The 19,150-nt window shown below is 36.8% G+C and overlaps 1 protein-coding gene across 3 annotated transcripts in view; it reads right to left on the reverse strand.

Annotated features, from left to right (window-relative positions):
• Nucleotides 1-1,455: 1,455 nt before the first annotated feature.
• Nucleotides 1,456-19,150, reverse strand: part of CLMN (calmin) — a 77,794-nt gene continuing 60,099 nt past the window's right edge. For all 3 annotated transcript variants that reach the window (XM_062577116.1, XM_062577117.1, XM_062577118.1), the window contains exons 6-13: nucleotides 18,144-18,334; nucleotides 16,142-16,335; nucleotides 15,069-15,151; nucleotides 12,186-13,493; nucleotides 11,003-11,178; nucleotides 10,029-10,089; nucleotides 8,762-8,823; nucleotides 1,456-7,725 (exon numbers count right to left, since the gene is read on the reverse strand). In XM_062577116.1, coding sequence (XP_062433100.1) covers nucleotides 7,572-7,725; nucleotides 8,762-8,823; nucleotides 10,029-10,089; nucleotides 11,003-11,178; nucleotides 12,186-13,493; nucleotides 15,069-15,151; nucleotides 16,142-16,335; nucleotides 18,144-18,334 — 2,229 coding nt within the window. In that variant the 3' untranslated portion in view covers nucleotides 1,456-7,571. The remainder of the gene's footprint in view (nucleotides 7,726-8,761; nucleotides 8,824-10,028; nucleotides 10,090-11,002; nucleotides 11,179-12,185; nucleotides 13,494-15,068; nucleotides 15,152-16,141; nucleotides 16,336-18,143; nucleotides 18,335-19,150) is intronic.

The following is a 19,150-nucleotide window of genomic DNA, read 5'->3' on the forward strand; positions in this document are numbered from 1 at the left end:
GTTCATTACATCCAGAAGTTATCCTTAGAAGGCTTGGACTCCCACACATCTACAGTGTGCATACTGGTTCCCTGTCTGAAATGAACCCTTTGCTTATCTTTATTGCTATCATGATCCATACAGGTTTATTTTCTATATTGTAGTTGCATCTTCTTTAAGTTACAAAAAGTATGTTTACACAGCAAGGAAAAGAGAAATTATCTTTGCAATTCACTAGTAGAATGACTTTTATCCCCCATTAGAGAAAATTAATTAATTACAACAGTTCCTATTCTGTGTCTGAATTCAAACTAAAGTTTGGATCCTATACTCTTGCAAAAATGTATTCTGCTTCCAAACTCTGAGGTAACCCACTTTGCATATTTGAACCTCAACCCCCATAATCCACTGGCAAATTCCTAATCACAGCTGCAAAAAATTTACTCATTTTTTTAAAAATCCCAAACTTTTTATTATTCACTTAAGCATCATTCACTACACCGGTCTCAAATCATATCCAGAGATTTTAATGTTATGGTACTGAAGTCAGCGCTGGCAAGAAACTGGACCCAAATATGCCAAATCTTCAGCAGCATTATCAATAATCTCTGCCTACCTGCAAGCCTTAGATACGGAGGAGGATGGTCCAGGATCATCCAGTACCAGCTACTTCACGGGCAGTGATAAACACATTGAGAGTATGCAAGGTGACTTGATTTGGAGCAAGGAGTAGAATTCCTGAAGTATGATACCCATCAACCTTTAATTTTAATTAGAAAGAAGCACTCCTAATTCCATTCCCCATACACTGTTTTCTTTCTCTGTGTTTATCCAGTTTAGAGATATCTTTAGGAGATGGATCATACCTATGATACTAAACTGTACTGCATCTCTGTTGTACTTTGTTTTCCTTTGCTTATATACTTTAAAGAAAACTAAGGCGTAACGGGGAGAACACAGTAGAGATGAATCAGGTTTATGTCTAGTAATTTACTAATCCACTAGTCTGAACATTTAAACACTTGTATAGAAACAGGTCAGAAAACTGAACATGAGAATAGTATATAATTCAACACAATTGTTTTCTCTACGTTTTTCCATGGAGCATCTCTACAATGCCAATTTCTATGCACTAATAAAATATATCTTTACCTTCATAAAAAAATTGAAGTTAATTCTGTTTGTTGATTGGAAAAAAAGTTTAGATTCTTCCTCTAAAATTAAAAGTCACTTTTTGGGTCAGTGCGTAAAAAAAGAACTTTATGAATTCACTCTGCTGAGATCTTTCTGCTAAAAGCTAAATATAGTTTCTGCGCATGAAAATGTATAATAAGAACAAAATAGTGATCTCTCCAGAAAGCAGATGTTTGGAGATATTTTCTTGGGGGAAAAGGACAAACCCACAAGTAACATTATATAAATGAAGCCTATCTATTTATTTCAAAATTGGAGATTTTATAAAATAAAGTGGAAATATTCACTAGTAAATACTATTTGTATTACAGAGTAACAATTTCTAAAAACAGTGTTTTCTATTTTACCAAGTATACACAATTATACATCTCTTTCTCACAAAAATTAGCTTTGAGCAACATGTGCAAACATTCAATATATACCACTGATTGAGAGCATTCAGAAGAAATGTATTTGAAAGTACTCAAAGATAGACCTTCTTCAGTATTCTCAATATTCTTCAGTCTTCTGATACCACTCAAATCCTCCCAGCATTTTTTTTCATTTGAATAATAATCATTCCTGACCACTTGCCAAAGAGAAGCATGTATTGTAAATACTACATTCCTTACTTGCAAATGATTTCTTCACCGTAACAGTCTCTCATTAACTCTTTAGCAAAAAAGCACTTTACAAGTTAAATTTTAACTGGAGAACATTAACAAGAAGGATGAAACACTTTCTTCAGCATTTACACAGAATATGATATCATGAAGTGGTATGCCAACTAAAATAAGCTTTATTCAAGAGAAAAGCAGAAGTTGAATTTATTTGATTACAACAAATATATAAATATTTGGCTTGTATTAGTTATTCAGTCTTAAAAATGACGACTTCATTATTATTCTCAAAAAATGAGCAGGACATAATTTAAAAGTTACTTTACTTAAGGTCAGACCAGTCATTTTTAACTAAGCACTAGTGATTATTTGTTATAGTCTAAAAATAGCCACAGATCAGGACCCCACTGTATGAATTGTTGTTTGGGCATAGAGCAAATATATTCCATGAATCAGTGAGGTTTTGGGAACCCCCAGTGAAAGTAATGAAGCTGCTCTGGGAATAAAATACAACGTGACCTGAACGCAGTGAAGGCCAGAACCTCACCTTTCATGCAATGTTATGGTTTAGTATTTCTCACAGAGGTAGGGTTAATTATTTTTATCACCTCTTCTAAACTTATCATGAAGAAAGAAGTATATTAATCACCCAGGGGCTAATTTTATGTTCCAGACACATAAACTTAGACATTCCCCTCCTGGTGAGAAAATGACACAATTCTCATTTTCCATTATCAGCAGTAGCAGCTGCCTGGAAAAGAGTCATCAAAAATGCCACTGAGGCAGAAGGAAGTTTTCCATGTCTCACATTCAGAGGAAGAAAGAAATACTTTGATGTTCTACAATTTCACTTACGATAATCCCAAAACAGACATAGCACTTGAGAATAAAAGGGTTAAATAACAGTTCTATCTCCTTGAATCTTGTTAAAGGAGATCATCAGCTCTCTGTGGGCTAGTTGTGTGTCAAGAGATGGACAGAAGAAGGAAGCTATCTTCTTCAGATTATGTCTTTTCCATATTGTTTGAAGGTGTATAAATCCCATCCTCTTGCCTAAATAGCTTCAGCTATTTTGTGCTGGGGGGGGGGAAATAATAATAAAAAAATAAAGCACTAGTGCAGTTCCTTTTTCTATGCAAAACTGCAGCAAGAAAAATTGTAAGCTGGGCAGCTTTAAATTAGTATAATCAGTGGTATGCAGAGGGGAAGATTTTGATGTTATTTACCTGACAATAGCTGTACAACATGGAAATATGAAAACTTGGAGGGGGTCCTCCACTCACCTTCACTGTTTATTAGCCCAATTAAAAAGAAAGTGGCAACTTATTGTCAGGGTGAGAGCCTTCAGCTACAGAGGTTTGGGAACTTTCACTCACATATTCCAACCAGTAATCTTACCATTTTATTCCAACCATTCATTCCCTCCCTGTTGCTCTCTTAACAAAACATGGAAGTACATATTAACTTGCTAGAATGAATAAGGGCTCGATCCTACAGAATTTATGGAAGCAAATCCTATCCACAGGAAGGGATTAACTAAAGTCAGCGGCACTGTTTGTGTGGGTTGTAATTGTTGGGATCCAGCTCTATGGCAATACATAGGCTTCAGCTACTTCCTGGCCTACATGTTTAAAGTTGATTTAAATCACTTCAGGGCCAGATCCTGTAGTGTGTGCTTAGCACACGGGTTGCATTGACTTTCACAGAAGTCAAGGAACTAAACACATCAACACATCACTGGATGCATTCAAATCTGCGCTTGGCAAGAGGGGACTCCAAGTACTTAAAGCTAGTATAAGTCATAATGCACTATTACAACTATTACCTTGCTAGATGGCTGAGTATAAGAGCATCTACACTAGTTCAACGCATCTTCTAAAGCTCTGGTCCTGCGGAGATCAGTGCAGCAAACGCTGACATCTGCACAACACCCCAGTAAACTCAATGGGACACTACTTGGATAAAGAAGTCACAGTCACACTGAGTTAGGCCGAATAAATAGGCAGTCATGAGAAGATGTAGAAGATTTAAATGTATTTAGATACCAGATATCAACATGTAGAAATTTCAGCCTTAGGAATTGAATTTAAGGGGAAAAAATAGCTTAATCACTCAGTATGTTTTGCAACTTTAGCTGAAAATTAACATCACAAAATGATACATTGCTATGCAGTATTAAGAATCACACAATTGTACTTGATCATTTCCTGTATTTTTCTAATCTACTGCTCATTAAGAAATCTCCTAGTTCCAGTTTCCAAATGGATGATGCAACTGAGGTATAGCTTAATGTTTATACTCATTATTCATAATTAATAAATAAGCGTATCGCATACATAGAATTTTACAGGTACTTTTAAAATGGTTTTACAGTTCTATTAAATATATAGATAAAATGATCACTGCTATATAAAAATCTTTTTAAAACAGCTGAACTCTGAAGCTTTGCATAAAATTCTGTAGACACATTCATTACAATCTAGAAACTCAATAAAAATACATTTTAGAGCTCAATCCATCAAAAATATTCATGGCATTGAAAAGTGATTGTCATTTTTTACTGTAATTTGTACGCGTCCTGTCCTCATCCTGATCATTTCCTTCAATTTGGCAAAGGCTACATTCATTTCAGTTTGCAGTTTGTGACTATTTAACTCAGTTCAACTTTGCAGCATCTCCCCATAACTGTTCAAGGGTTTTCTATCTTTAATAGAATTTCTTTTCTTGCACTTTCTATAAAACATTTTGCAGTTAAGTTACAGTACTAGAATAACATTGAACCATACTATTATAGTTGTACCAGTCTTTAATGGTGCTTTTGTGAATATCAAACACCTTTTATCTAGTGATCCTCAAGCACTTCCCAGCACTTACACTTCACAATGCTCTGCTACTCATAAGCTTGCTTAACAAGACCTGGTTTTAGAAGAGGACTTAACGGATCAGTACCCTCATATATGTGAATTTTACTTCTAAATGAAAATAGCAAACTAGTGACTTAGCACTTTTCAGAAAATGAGGCCTTTAGTCAGAAAAATCTTTCTTACTCAGAGAGGGCACAGACCTGGTGGAAGATGGCTACATGAGTACTCAAATTGACCAACAGCTGTTAAAACCTCAGATACCTGAAGACAGTCCTCTAACAAGCAAGTTAAAAACAGGAGATTTTGCCACAGTGAACATTTCGCAATCTAGTTTTTAGACTCTAAGCTAAGAATAGGACACAAAATCCAATAACAAGCAATATTTTCAGAATAGAGTATTTGGAATGAAGGATAGGGAGTTGCACCGTGAAAGAACCATCATTTGAACAGATGCAGCCTTACAACTGAAAGTGCACATCTCGTTAGGTGTGTTTGGAGGAGGGGAGCTGCTGCTTATGCAGGTGTCATTTGTGCAGCTCCAGGTCATGGCAAAATTCCTAATGAGTACAGTATCTTTTCATCCACAGATGACTACACCAATATAATCACTCTTAGCTGCTTTACTCTGGATCCTCACACCCTGTCATGGCTGAGTAGGGTAGACTGGTTATAGCAAAAAATAACCAACCAATCAAACAGAAAAGAAAAACCAAAAATAGAAAGCAGCTAAATGGAAAGTATAATGGACTGATCTAGAATAATTTTCATCTATTTTGCACAGAGGAAACAATCTACATTTCTTCATGGGGTAGACCTGAAAGCACACTTCAGTTTGAATATTGGGTGAGATAATGAAGGCAATTGCTGCAGGCTGTTTGACACTTAAACTGCTTGTTTCACTGCTCCACTCACTGCTCATCAATGGGAGGGAAGAAAGAAAAGCCAGGGTTTCCTCTTTGATGGAAGAAAATGAAATTGCCAGCATCAGTCATTCTCATTCACTTTTCTACTCTTTACAGACATTAGTTTGTTTAGATGAGACACCCAAAGACCTCCTCATTATGATTAATATTCTTAAGAGAAAACAAAGACGACAGAAGGAAGGTTCTTTTACTTGATTTAACTTTGATAGTTTTAATGTTTTACGAAGAGACTGTAATCCAACTCCAGATAATTTCTCTTGAAGACTAAGAGACTTGCAAGAACCAAAGAAAAGGACACAGGCTCAGAAAAAATTGTCATAAACCAAGGGAGCCTGTGGAGAGTAGCTCATAATGAAGAGCTATTAACAGTCCACACCAAACTAATGTACATTGCTACTTGCTGCTGCTAAGGAGTTGCCATGCTTCAGCATAGTATTCACTGCATTTCAGGATGAAGCTATAAGGATTCTGTACTAAGTTTTGTTCTTTGAGAGAAAAAGCACTAGCCTTAATGCTTCAATTATATATTTTTAGCCAAAATATTTATTTTAAAAAGCACATTGAAGTCAAACTTACGAATTTTCAAGTGGAAGCAGCAACATACATAGTCTCATAAAGCATACTACGAAACTAAAAATGTGGTGATGACAAATAGTGACTTCACTAAAACTTGCATGGGCAAAAGTTATTGCTATTAAACTGAATTTGAAAATTTCTCTTGTCTCCTCTGGCTAAACTCTAAATATAATATCCTGAAGTGATCACTGACCCAAATAAAAATTAAAAGATGCCTATGTGGTACAACTGTGTCTATGGACAAGTCACAGAAGTTTCTTCAGTTGTATTAGAGAATAAATACAGGCTGTCGACATTTCTCTGTATCAAATTTTACATCTGTCATTTCTTTCTCTATTGTTTTGGGCACCTAAAGGATATTTCTATTCCTCTTACTGTTCAATACTCTTCTTCTAATGCTCTTTCTTACACCGGGTAACAGAACCCAGTTTTGGAACAACATTTCCACAGACTTGTGCTTCAACATTGCCTCAATAAATTAGGTTGCCTATTACTTTTCCTATTTTCAACAGAAAGAAATCTTCATATGATCTGATAAGGAAAAGACAAAAAGGAAAAAGAAGCAGATGCAGCCTCAGAAGTGAGGACGGACTTTCATAAAACAATAAAATAAAAAACAGCATCTGTTCCTGATAAAATTATTAAGCTTTTTGAAAACCTTTTCAAAGATGGCCACTATCAGTAACATACAAAAATGTATTTCTTCAGGTATTTTCTAGAGAATAGTCTGGATTAAGAATTCCCCTATGATCTTCTGAGAAGCAGCTAGAATATAAGTTCTCCACACTTCTCTACATCAATTGGTTACTGCAAATTAAACATGACAAGTGCAGGACAACGATGAATCTGAGTCCTTAAAAAACGAACTCTTTTCCCTAAATAAAACCCAACCTGATTTTGTTACTTGACTGGATTGACATTAGAATTATATTCAATATCCTGGGTTAAACAAACTCTTCATCTTCATCTCCATCTCTATCAGAAACATCCATAAAAAATATGAGAGCATTTCAAGATCTGCCATTTCTGGTTGACCAGATTCATAAGCATGTCAAAAAAACACCCATCTTCTACAGCTGTAGGGCCCTATATCAGTAAATGAAGCCAGAAGAATCATTTTTGAAGACTGGAGCTCTGAACTGTTATATTTCTACTGGTAATTATCCATTTTTATTTAGCATATTATAAAGCAAGGCACAAACGTACAAAATCGCATCTACTAAATCATTTTTATATATATATATATTTACACAATTGTCATAATATAAAATGTGCTTAGACACAGTCATAGCACAACAGTAGAGGAAAGCCTGATAATAACCACAAATACCAGGTCCTACATTTATAGTTGTGCTTCACCTGAAGGAACGTATTCATATGCAGCTACACAGAACAATCAGACCACCTTCTTTTATTTTCCACACACCTCACAGAGATCAAGGTTTGTTGCTAACAAGCTGTGGAAGGAGCAAAACGCAGTAGACCAGCACCCAGAGGAAGACAATGAAGTAGAACAGCTCTCGTTGTTCAACACTCAGAGTCTGCTGAGGGGGTGCTGGAGCCTCACTTGCTTCCAAGTCCTTTTTCTTCCTGAAAACAAGCAGGACAGAATTTGGTGAGAGGCAGCCAAAACAAAACAAAACAGCACAGCCCAAACCACTGTTAACGTGGACTGTAGAGACCAGAAGGCAAACTAAAAGACAGCAGTTTAATGAACCATTTCAATCCAATCAGTTGGACAGCAAGCAAGACAATGAAGCGCACGATGGGCTTCTGCACTGTCTCCTTATGAGCCAACAGACATGGCTCTTACTCCTCTGTAAAACTTTGGACAAGTTCTTAGTATTTAACTATATGAGATTATAGTAAATTCTTTTGATATAAAGTCAGAAAGATGCCCTTTTATTTTCAGAACTCTAAACAGTTTTGGGCAACACTTATATTACACTTTGCAATTTGCTGCAACCACCACTTTAACAAGACGTTCTAGGGAGCATTACTTGGCATCAATTGAGAGGGAAAATGTAAAGCAATGCTGGTTTCTTACACAGATACGTAAGTCTTACTTCAGAAGGGATACATGCTTTGGGTTCAGCACTATCACAGCACTAGGTTTAATATACGGTAAAAAGCAGATGTGTTTTATCTGAGTTGGAGGTACCCTAGGTCCAAACTGACCACACAGAGAAATTATGGAAACTCATTTGTGCTCTAACAGAAGTATGCTGAAATATCATCTACTGCTAACACTGACCATGCCACACATTGTCTTAGCAGTCTTGCAAACCTGGGAACAGTCTTGACCAGCACTGCCAGAAGGCCTCATACTTGAACTCCTCCCATTCCTTTCTTGGTCTGAAATGTCCACCATGTGGAGAAACTGCTCAAAATCTTACTCAGGCAGCCCAAGCCAAAAAAAGACTGTTTAATCAAGGTGAGATCTAGCAATAAAACAGGCTTTGTATCTCACACCTATGAGAAATACAGACTTCAAGCTATTACACAAGATTTCCATTCCTGTCTCCACCATTATAGTTATTTTTCGTTTCCCTCTGTAGCACTGTTAGAAGTTACAGATTCCTTGGAAAAGGGTTTGTCTGCATGAAAAAAAAAAAAAATCACTAACCTGATGACTATGAGCTTTTCATCCGTATCTGTCATCATCTGCTCATTTTCACCAGAGGATTCCTTAAACAAATAAACAAACACACAAATACATAGGAACACACAGAAATATATTTTATAGAAAGATAAAATTCAGAGTCTCACAAAGACATGCCGCACAAGCATTCTATGCAGACTGTTTCTAAAGTTTGCTCAAATGAAATGAAAGCGGTGCTTCTAAATTTATTCTCCACCCACACATCTACCATGTCAGTCTGATAAACAAAAAAGAAAAAAAAAAGTGTTGTGAAAAAACAGGATTTTGGTTGCTTTCAGCTGCTTTTATTCATTTGAATAAAACTCTCCTCATTCATATATATTTCTAGCAGCACTGACAGCATTGTAAGACTAAAGCACCTGTGAAAAATCTCAATTTCATTAAACATCAGTGACAAAATTTTTTTGAACTCTAAAGTTGGAATTTTATTTTTGTGCTGGGAAGAGACATACTGTTATCCTTTCTCAGTGCAGCCTGACTGCTGTTGTTGCCTCTCCCCTCAAAATAAAAAAAAAATAAAAAAAAAATGCATCCAGACCTCAGTTGTATAGCATCTGCTCAAGAAACCAGTATGAATTACATCTGCCATTAAGGATGCAGTTTCACATTACAACTGAACTACTTTAATGGTTAGCTGTTGCTGCTGAAATGGTGTAATACACTACTGCTACTACAGAAGAGAGGTAGAGAGCCCAGTTCTGATTAGCAAAGAGTGGATTTCCAGAGAAACTTAGCATTTTGGCAGGGCTGTGACAAGGATGCCTACACACATACAAAAAAAACACAAACTAAAAGAAGCTGAAGCAGCAAATAAAGGCAGCTTCAAAGTGGAAAAGTTGCAGCTATATAATTATGACAAATCAGGCCTAAAAATTACAATAGATTTAATCGTAGTATTAATTACTCCTTTGTAGGTTTGTTCAAGGTTCAGTGAAGTTCCTATATACATATACTATACTACATATTTAGGACAGTTACATATATTTGAGATAATTCAATAAAGCTTATAAGCTATTCCTGGTTTTGGCACTAAAATTATTAGAAACTGTAGAGCTATTGTGTTACCACAGAGCTTATATTTACTTTCTATATGGAGAGCTTTATATATATATATATATATACATACACATACACACACACACACACATATACACACACACAGTATTTGAATTTTGGGAGTTAAAGAGAACTAGCGAAATAATGAGAAAAAGATAAATTTCCACGTTCTTACCTTCTCAGAAGTATTAGGAAACCTTTTTCGGAGATAAATGCTGGAATCACTGTAACTAGTTCTGAAATGCATGTAAGAGCAAAGATTTTAAGTTAATAAATACAAGTTTTGCTTTGACTTCAAAGAGAGCCACTGCAATTGTATATGTTAGTTTTAGGCTATGCAAAACCACAAATGCATTTTTGCATGTATTAGAATATGGATTTGAATTAATCAGCAACATTATAAACAATAGCTTTAAGAAAATCTGACCCATAACATCAAGATCTAAGTGCCCAAATTTGAATCTTTTCTGAAAAAACAGTATTCAATAGGGTTTTTGTACCTTTGCATCATTTACATTTAAGTGAGACTATATCCCAACTTACCAATTTTATGGTTGAGCATTTAAAAAATATTGAAAGGAATTCCAGGGTAAAGAAAGCTTGAAGAAGGAGATTACAGGTTTTTGTAAGCAGATTCTTTCAAATTCATTAGAGTGGTTCATTTCCAAGCACTGACACATTACAGTTCATGTCCCACTCAAACACATTGCCTAAGGACTAAATTAGAAGGTAGGAGGGAATAGAAGTGAACAGAATAAAATTAGTTGAGTGTCTCATTCACTTCTTTATAGGTAGAAAAAAGGCCAAGAAATACCAGTTAAATAAAGTAGTTCAATGGACTTACAGCCCATGGACTTCATAGTCAATTATTTCAACTCTCAGTTAGAACACAGATACGTTCAAAATGCTCTGGGATTCCAGTTGGTTTTGGCTGCTTTGATAAACCAAAAAACATCTCAGTCAAATCAAGTCCACGGGTACCGAATTACTCTATGTGTTTGAGAACAACACAGGAAGAAGCCAGTGAGTCCAAATACACCACGCCCAAAAGAAAGCTACAAGGAATATCCAAAGGTCAGGGCACACTTTTTAAGACTAGACTCTCATATCAAGATTAGGTGTATTTAAGGCTAAACTCATGTGAAATACCTGGTAAATTCCTGACAATCAGCCATTTCTTCCAGTTTATCTAGTGATAGAGTAGTGGCCCCAACTTTTGAAATCTCTAAGTCTTTGATCACATTTTTTCTTTTTTCCTTCCTTTTGCTACATTTTTCTGGCGTCTTCACAGCTTTTGATAAATCATCTAGATGGTCTACTTCAGCCTGTTTAAATTAAGAAGTATTTCCCATTAGACAACGACAAAACTGATTCCCTGCCCCTTCCAGTATCTTAGTGGTATAGTCTACTCAGATGGTAAACTGCACATGGTATAAGATTCAAGGTCTCATTAGGCAAGATAAAAAGCAAATAGAAAGCCAAACAGTGCGTCCAGCAAAAAAATAACTTCTTGAAAATACAGCAAAAAATAATTTATTGAAAATTATTTTGGATATTGCTGAGCTATAAAGTACCATCAACTGTTTTTACATAAGAGGTCATGAACAACACGGCTCTTGGAATTTGACTTGGTTATGCCAGTAAGTGTCAAGACCAAAACATGTCCAAACAACATACAGAGTAACATTCAAACGAATGAAAAACACTATCTAAAGTTACTAAGCTGGAAAACATTTAAGACAAAATTCAAAAGCAGCTCTGCAAGAAGAGCTGCAATAGCACATTGCCTAAATCCAGTACATAGAATAGTTACCAAAATTTCCCCCTTCTCCTCCCTTTCCTCCAGTGTAGACAAACCTTAGCTTTACCCACCTGACTTTTCTTATTCAGATTGGTTTAAAGTTTTCATAGACAAATTACTCAGATTCAGACAGAAATTGTCTAATTTATATCCTTTGTGTACCAACAATATTACTTGCTGTTCATCTCATTACACAGCATTATTAAAAATATCCTCTGTAAAAATCTTTTAGGCTTATGGATTATGCAGAAGCCTCAAACTATTTTTAAAACATCAGTAAAATTCACACTTCTGCAGTATTACTCAGACTTATTCTCTGTAGACTGAATCTTCTTTGTCAGATATCCTCAGGTATCTGCAATCTCATTCCTTCCAGTAGAGGGCCGTGGCAAACAGTGTTGAGGGACAAGTAACCACATATATTTTACATAATTTCTCTAATGAGTTTATATAGCAAATGAAAAACATTGAGTTTAGGTGCTAATTGCCCATATATACACAAAAAATGCTACAAATAAAAAAACAAAGTACCTCAGGATGTTGGAAAATAGTGGAACCTTGAGAGCTGGTAGCTTTTTTGCCATCTTTTTCAATTTCTTTCTCTTTTCCTGTTAGCAAAGCCACTTCTTTTTCATGGGAAGAATCCATGTGACTGTTAGTATCCACTTTTTTCTCCTCTAGGTTCTCAGTGCTCATTTCTGATGGAGAGACACCTAGCTTATTCCCTAAACCTGACTCTGGAGCATCTTCCTTGTAGTTCTGTGATGGGATTGCCTTATCATGTAAAATATTTGTTACTGATTCAGAATAAGATGTGTCATTTCCAATATCATAATCTTCAGGATGAGGCTCAACATAAGCATCCAAAACTGCTGATATGGGAACATTATAATGTGGATAGTAAAAGAGATCATGGGGTATTACAGATATTTTCGAAGAACTGGGTAACACTTCAGCTGAAGACTCAATTTCATCACAGCTGTCCAGGTCCTCTGAATTTTTAGGTACATCTGAGAGAGAGTCATCAGCTGTTTCATGCAGTGGAGATGGGTCTTGGCTTTTGAAATTAGAATTATTCAGTAAACAATGGTTAGTTTCTGTTGCCTCAAAGACAGGTGATTGCTTTGTATGTTCACTTTCTGGAATTTTCAGTATTTCCTCATTTAGAAGATGAAGAACATATTTGTGTGTGTCTTCTTGTTTTGAGGCATCTTCTGATAAAAAAGATGAAGCTTGGGGGTTGGTCTCTTCTACTTTATTTATGGATTCATCTGTAAGTATACCTGAAGTCCAAGACGACGGACTCAAAGAAGAAGTATTGGCTGATATGCTCTTAGTTTCATTGTCATATTCAGTAGAGGTTTCTCTAGTTAGTTCTTCAGAGTAGTCTTCAAAAGAGTCTACAGAATTTTTCTGATCTGTCAGTACAGCTGGAGAAAGATCATTATTCTGTTTCAGTGGAACATCATATATGCTCCCTTCACTTGGGATCAATTTATCACTAAGAACTTCCCAAGAGGAAATGGTTTCAAAACTGACAGATCCTTTAATTTTCAGAGAGGTGGGCCTCTTAAGCTCCTCTTCAAAGGTTTCTTGTGCATCACCTAATGCTTTGCCATTCCATTTTTCAGGAACAGTTTCTGATTGGATTCTCTCTAGGGTATCATGAATATGAACCTTTGGAGGAGCAGGATGACTTCTTTCATGGTTAACAGTATACATATTGTCTTCACTTTCACTTAAAATCAAGATTTTTCCCTCCTGTTCTGAAGGTGTGTCTTTGATGTGGACATATGTAGACTCAATTGGAAACTCCTTGTCAGGATCCGTAAAGTCTTCCTAAAAGTGATGACACACCATTAAAAGACAAATCTAACTTTTTTACATTTTACATACATTTTACACTTCCTAAATGCTACAGAAAGAATAATTAACTGGCCCATCATTCCATTACCTCGTGAATAACCAATTCATGTGTCACTTATTTGGAAAGTAGAGAAAATAATTTGGCAAAGCAAGTGAGTTGAACAAAGCTCAACATCAAGACTTGCCGCTTGTACAAGGCGATTAGGATGCAGACAAACCTACTCCTCAGTAAGTCAATGTGTTCCTCTCTCTCCCTGCTGTACCTACGGAGACAACTGACTTGGCTTTTTGACACAATCCCAAACCGTGGGAATAAAATAAATCTAACAAGTCCAATAAATCTGCTGTGAAACATGCTAATCTCCTGGTTTGATTATTCAATTCCAATAGACTATATATATATATATATATATACACACAGAGACATATGTGTATATACATACATACACACACATATATATATGTAGAGAGAGGCTTTTTCTTTGTCCACTAAAATGCCCACAAGTCTTACTACCAACAAATCTTAATGCTTACCCAAAATAATAATCTTAAATAGATTATTATAATAATTTTAATTCCCATGACTCTAATAATGACCACTAATTTTATCAGCTAGGAAACATGTACCAACTGGAACCTTCAGTCAACAAATGCGATGAAATAACTTTAATGTATTAACCATGATGTATATGTATATACTCAAGCACAAAAGATTACCCGCTGTTCAGTGGGCACCGAGTCCCTTGGGAACCCTTTCAAACCAAAGAAGATTATGTTGAACTAGGTTTATAAGTACAATCAGCCTCCAAAAAAAAGTTTTTTTCAAATTATGTAGCTCTTTTCCTCAGTCCTGATAATTCACATATTTCCTGAGTGTTCTGTCTCCTTTAATTCCTCAGCAAGTTTATCTTCTGTGTCTGCAAAAGGCCTTTACCAGTCCCTGTTGAGGCCTATTCATCAAAAGGACTCCTTATTTTTGATAAAGTCTGTGTTAAAGTTCTCATCCTTTAAGCTTCAATTTACTTCTTAACAGTGGGTGTATTTGATTGCTGTATAAACAAAATTCAGCTTTTGATAACTTGTGCCTGATGAAGTATCTGCTAAATTCAGGTTGATTGTGGCCCTCATACTTGAGAAAGTAAAAGTTAAAAAAAAAAAAAAAAAAAAAAAAAAAAAAAAAAATATCGAAGCCCAAAAAATCACCGTAGATGAAGGGATAAACTTCAGCCTTACTCTGAGGCTAACATGCCAAAGTAGTAAAGTCTTATTTAACCTCTGAAAAGTAGTAGAGTCTCTTTTAACCTCTGAAAGTTATGACTGGATATAAATTTTTAAATGCATAGTTCTACCTAAAGCAGTTTAGCAATCCCCAATGAGTGTCCTTTAGACCAGATCTGACAAAAACAAGAAAAATCTAAACAGAATAGGTGGTTTATTTTAAATTGCTTGGAAAGAAAACCTAGAAGATGAACACAACAACATCTGACTTTATTAAAGTACACCAAAGCCAAGGAAAAGCAATGCCCTGACCTCCGAGTAAACACGTACCCCTTCCAGCTCCGGGAAGTGCTCCAGAAATTGCGCCACATACGTCACAATTGATTGTTCGTCGGGTGATTCCACCATTATATCTATGGAAACAGAGACAAAGCGCTTAGCCCATGGGGCCTCAAACCCGCTGCCGGGGGGACCGACCTTCGGACAGCCATCCCGCCTTCACGATGAGAGAGCCAACACCTACACCCGCGCACCTTTCCCTGACAAGACCAGAAGGCTGGAACCCTTTTCACTACTGATGGCACTCTAAAGAGCTCTCTCCACCTCACTCGCATTACTTTTTCTCCTACTTCCAAATGCATACTTAGCCCCAATCAGGGTCACTTTTCATCCACCTGGGTATTTCCATTTATAGCATATGCATATGTTGCTGTTGCTAGACAGTGATCCTGAGGACAGCACAGAGATTTATTTTTAGTGGGATGGCCCATTCTTGTAACAGGTGATCCATGAAAGCACAAATAACCAAACTGTGCTTTCTTTTGTAAAAATCAAGGCCCACACCGTAACAAAATGCAGGAGAATATAAGAAGCAGCTTCGTTTATATTTATAAGCACACTATATATGCTTATCTTTACATCAATTTCTAGATTTACACATATGTATTATTAAAGAATAACTGGGACATGCAAATACGTTTGAATAGGAATCTACCCATTTTCCTTGGTACAGCAGTCACACATTTCATCCTGGAGTGATATTTTGTCTTTGTAGGCATTATGCAATGGTGGTAATGCATTGAGACACCTCTCAGCACATCAGGATGCCGATTAACACCTGCTAGTGATACAGATATCACATAGCATCTACTTATTAACCAGGACCAGTGTAAAACCATAGCTAAAAACTAATGTAAGATCTCTGCCCAAGCAGCTTACAAATATGACTGGAGGCACAGAGGACTGCAGGCCCGTGACCCATTCATTTTTCTCTTTCTTATCAGTCTGCACAACCCTATCACACCAGTAAGCTGATCACTGGCAGGTTTTGGTAGGTGTGACAATGCAATATTCACAAATGCATTATAATTTGAATGCCACCCAACAAAGCTGATGTGTTTTACCTTCTGGTTCTAGGAGCCTAGGAACACCAAGCTTATTTTGCGCTATACTGAAAGCATCCTCTAGGTTTTCCCGAGCTGGTTTCTCCAGTGCTTGCTTCATGTCTACCAAAGTAGAGTCTATTGCCTTTATGACAGCTAAGAAAGCGAGGCCACTCCTCCAGCTGCTGGCGAAGTCCTGTACTGCAACACCGTATCTAAATGGAATTACATACAGTGTACATAAGAGTTATAAAATGCAAAATATACGCACTCATCATTTTCCAACCTGAAAGTTATAGGTAACGTTACACCAGTCACATCTGAGATTTTTTTTGGATCTGGAAAAGCACAAAATATTTCATAAAACACAAGGATTCACAAACCGAATCAGTGTGGCTAACAGCTGACATAAACCTGCTTGTAGGAAGTAGTTAGTAAAAACAAAGCCCTCAAGGACTTAGCAACCACATTTAACATTTGCAAAACCAAATGTCTGTGTGATTCCTGATTCTGTGGCGCTGCAGCTTTTTAATGCCATATCTTGGGAAGACTGCCAACACTTAAGTACTTAAAAACATAAGCATAAATGATTCATATTTCTGTGTCCTTGGCCTTCTATAGTGGAAAATGGTGCTATGCAAACGCAAATAGGGCCAGTGTATATATAAACCACAAGTGTATTAGGTGGCCAAAGTTTTGGGGGAGAAAATGATGACCACACTTGCAATGAAATATAGCCCCAGGAAAAAAAAATCCATATAGGTCGTTGGATAAAAGGATTATAATCAAGTTATGTTTTAATATAGCAGTTGCAAAATGATTTTTCCTCCTACTACTTATTTTCAATTTGTACCATTAGACTAGACTGAAAAAGTCCATAGCCTTTACTACTCTGGTTCTCACTTTCCTTGTGCCATCTCCCCGCTAATGATATTATCAGCTTTATTTTAGGACTAAGATTGTGCCTTCTCTACAGTCTGCTTTGGCAGCAATTAACTGTAGTCTCAGTGGGACAAGTTTATCTGCATAACGAGCACCTCAGCTTCACTGAAGATAACCGAGGGATGATGTGGCCCACAAGACTAAATGTTTAAGACGTAAATTTGCATCCTCAACACTATATATAGAGCATTTGTGTTCACAAATTTGAGCATATAAATCTGTCAACAGACAAAAAGGCTAAATATCCAGCTATCCAACATGTGTAAGTTTGGCCCAAGTTCTTTAAAAACCTCTGGCAGTCATTCCTTCACTTAATAGGTAAAATACATGCAAAGCATTTACACATGCATTTACACATGCACTGTAAGACATCTTATGCTGAAGTTTTTTTAACCTGACAATAACTGTGCCTTGCATTCGGACACAAAATGCTTTGGCAAAAGGAGTGTGTTGTTTATTAGAGAAGAGATGGACATGTTTGGCAAAGGAATGTTCCCAAAATAAAATACATTCACAATAAGCAATCAAAGATTCAACCCCTTCCCTTCTCAAATTTTGAAGAAACTGGGGTTGTAATATGAACTGTGTCCTCCGAAGCAGTCTAGAGCTTACAGAGCAGCTCTCTTGGCTCTGCTCCTGAACTCAGAAGGTAGTTCTTCAAGTCTTTCAATATTTACTATTTTCAGTTCAACCCTTGCTTATTCCTACCCTCTATGTAGTACAAAATACTCAATAGATTGCAGAAAAGTCAGGGGTAGGGGTAAGAGGAGCAGAGAGTGATCCTGTTTTAGAGTGGCAAGCAGATTAGTGCAGGTTAACATTTAATACTCAAATCATGAAGCCAGCAACATACACAGCTTGAAAATCAGACAGTCTCTTTAGACGCACGTGCATAGTCATATAGCTGGTTGCAGTACCTTGCGAATGCCAACTTCAGACGTAAAATAAATGAATAAAAAACACACAAAAAACCCACACCAGTCCATGCCAATATATGCATTAGCCAGGAAAGAGAGAAGACTTTCGGCTTCAAAAAGACAGCTGGTAAAATACAATTTTCTATGACAGTTCACTAACTTACTTCCTGGTTTTCCTCTGAACCCAGGTTAAAAGGGCTCTGATGGCTTTTCGCTGATCTTTCACTGTGACAGATATGTTTCTCTCTACATTTGGAGTGCTCGGGTGAGATGCATCCGACTCCGGCCCACTGGGCCCGGACGACAGGCTGGAAGAGGACGAGTTCCTGTTGAGGTTGCCTGTGAGTTCTTTAATCTGCAATAAAAGATGAAACGTGCAGTACGCCAATTTAACACAGGGTCAATGCAGAACTGAATGTTTGTTTTCAGGCAGCCTGGCATACTTTTAAGATAACAAGGCCATAAATGAGTTTTAAGAGGTAATTATAGGCTTGTCCACTGTAACTTTCAACTTCCATTGTACAGACCAAAGAGCCAGGAGCAGCAGCAGCCCAGCTGGCAACCCCAGGAGACATAAAAGGGCAAGATTATCAGATAAGACTGAACAAATTCATCGAGTGAAACATTTTTAGTCAAGAAACTGTGACCTGCAACAGCACTCCTCTCGTTGGTCAGCATTGATATTTGATCCAACTTATTGACTATGCTGCTTTTAGGTCCCTGTTGCCCCTTGCTGCCAGGGAGACTGATTCTAGTTGGACCACCTCTCCTTGTGAGTCCTTCTGGCCAAATGGGTGCTGCACAGCACTGCCACAGACAGATACAGTTCAGCTTGCAGACATTGTTTTTTAAACTTACAGCCAGTTTATAGGTGAGCCCAAGAGAATAAAAGAGCATTAGAGTCTCACATTATTTTACAACCATTGCAGAACGCCTCGTCATTGCTCCCTGTTCATTTGAATTTGGTATTGTCTAGAAGGTCCCTTTCAAAACTCATGTAAATTTGGGAGCAGTTTTAATCTGACTAAGGCTGAAGCTAAGTAAGATTTCAGACTTAACTTCAGGCCCTTTAAGGTCTTTTATTTTGCCTGTGGTGAATTTCTGCTTGTGTTGAGTAAGTCTCACGAGACCAGTGATGCTAAATGAAATTGCCCACCATATTGGACCAAAT

The sequence above is a fragment of the Rhea pennata genome, chromosome 5 (assembly GCF_028389875.1).
Source record: "Rhea pennata isolate bPtePen1 chromosome 5, bPtePen1.pri, whole genome shotgun sequence".
Taxonomy (NCBI): Eukaryota; Metazoa; Chordata; class Aves; order Rheiformes; family Rheidae; genus Rhea; species Rhea pennata.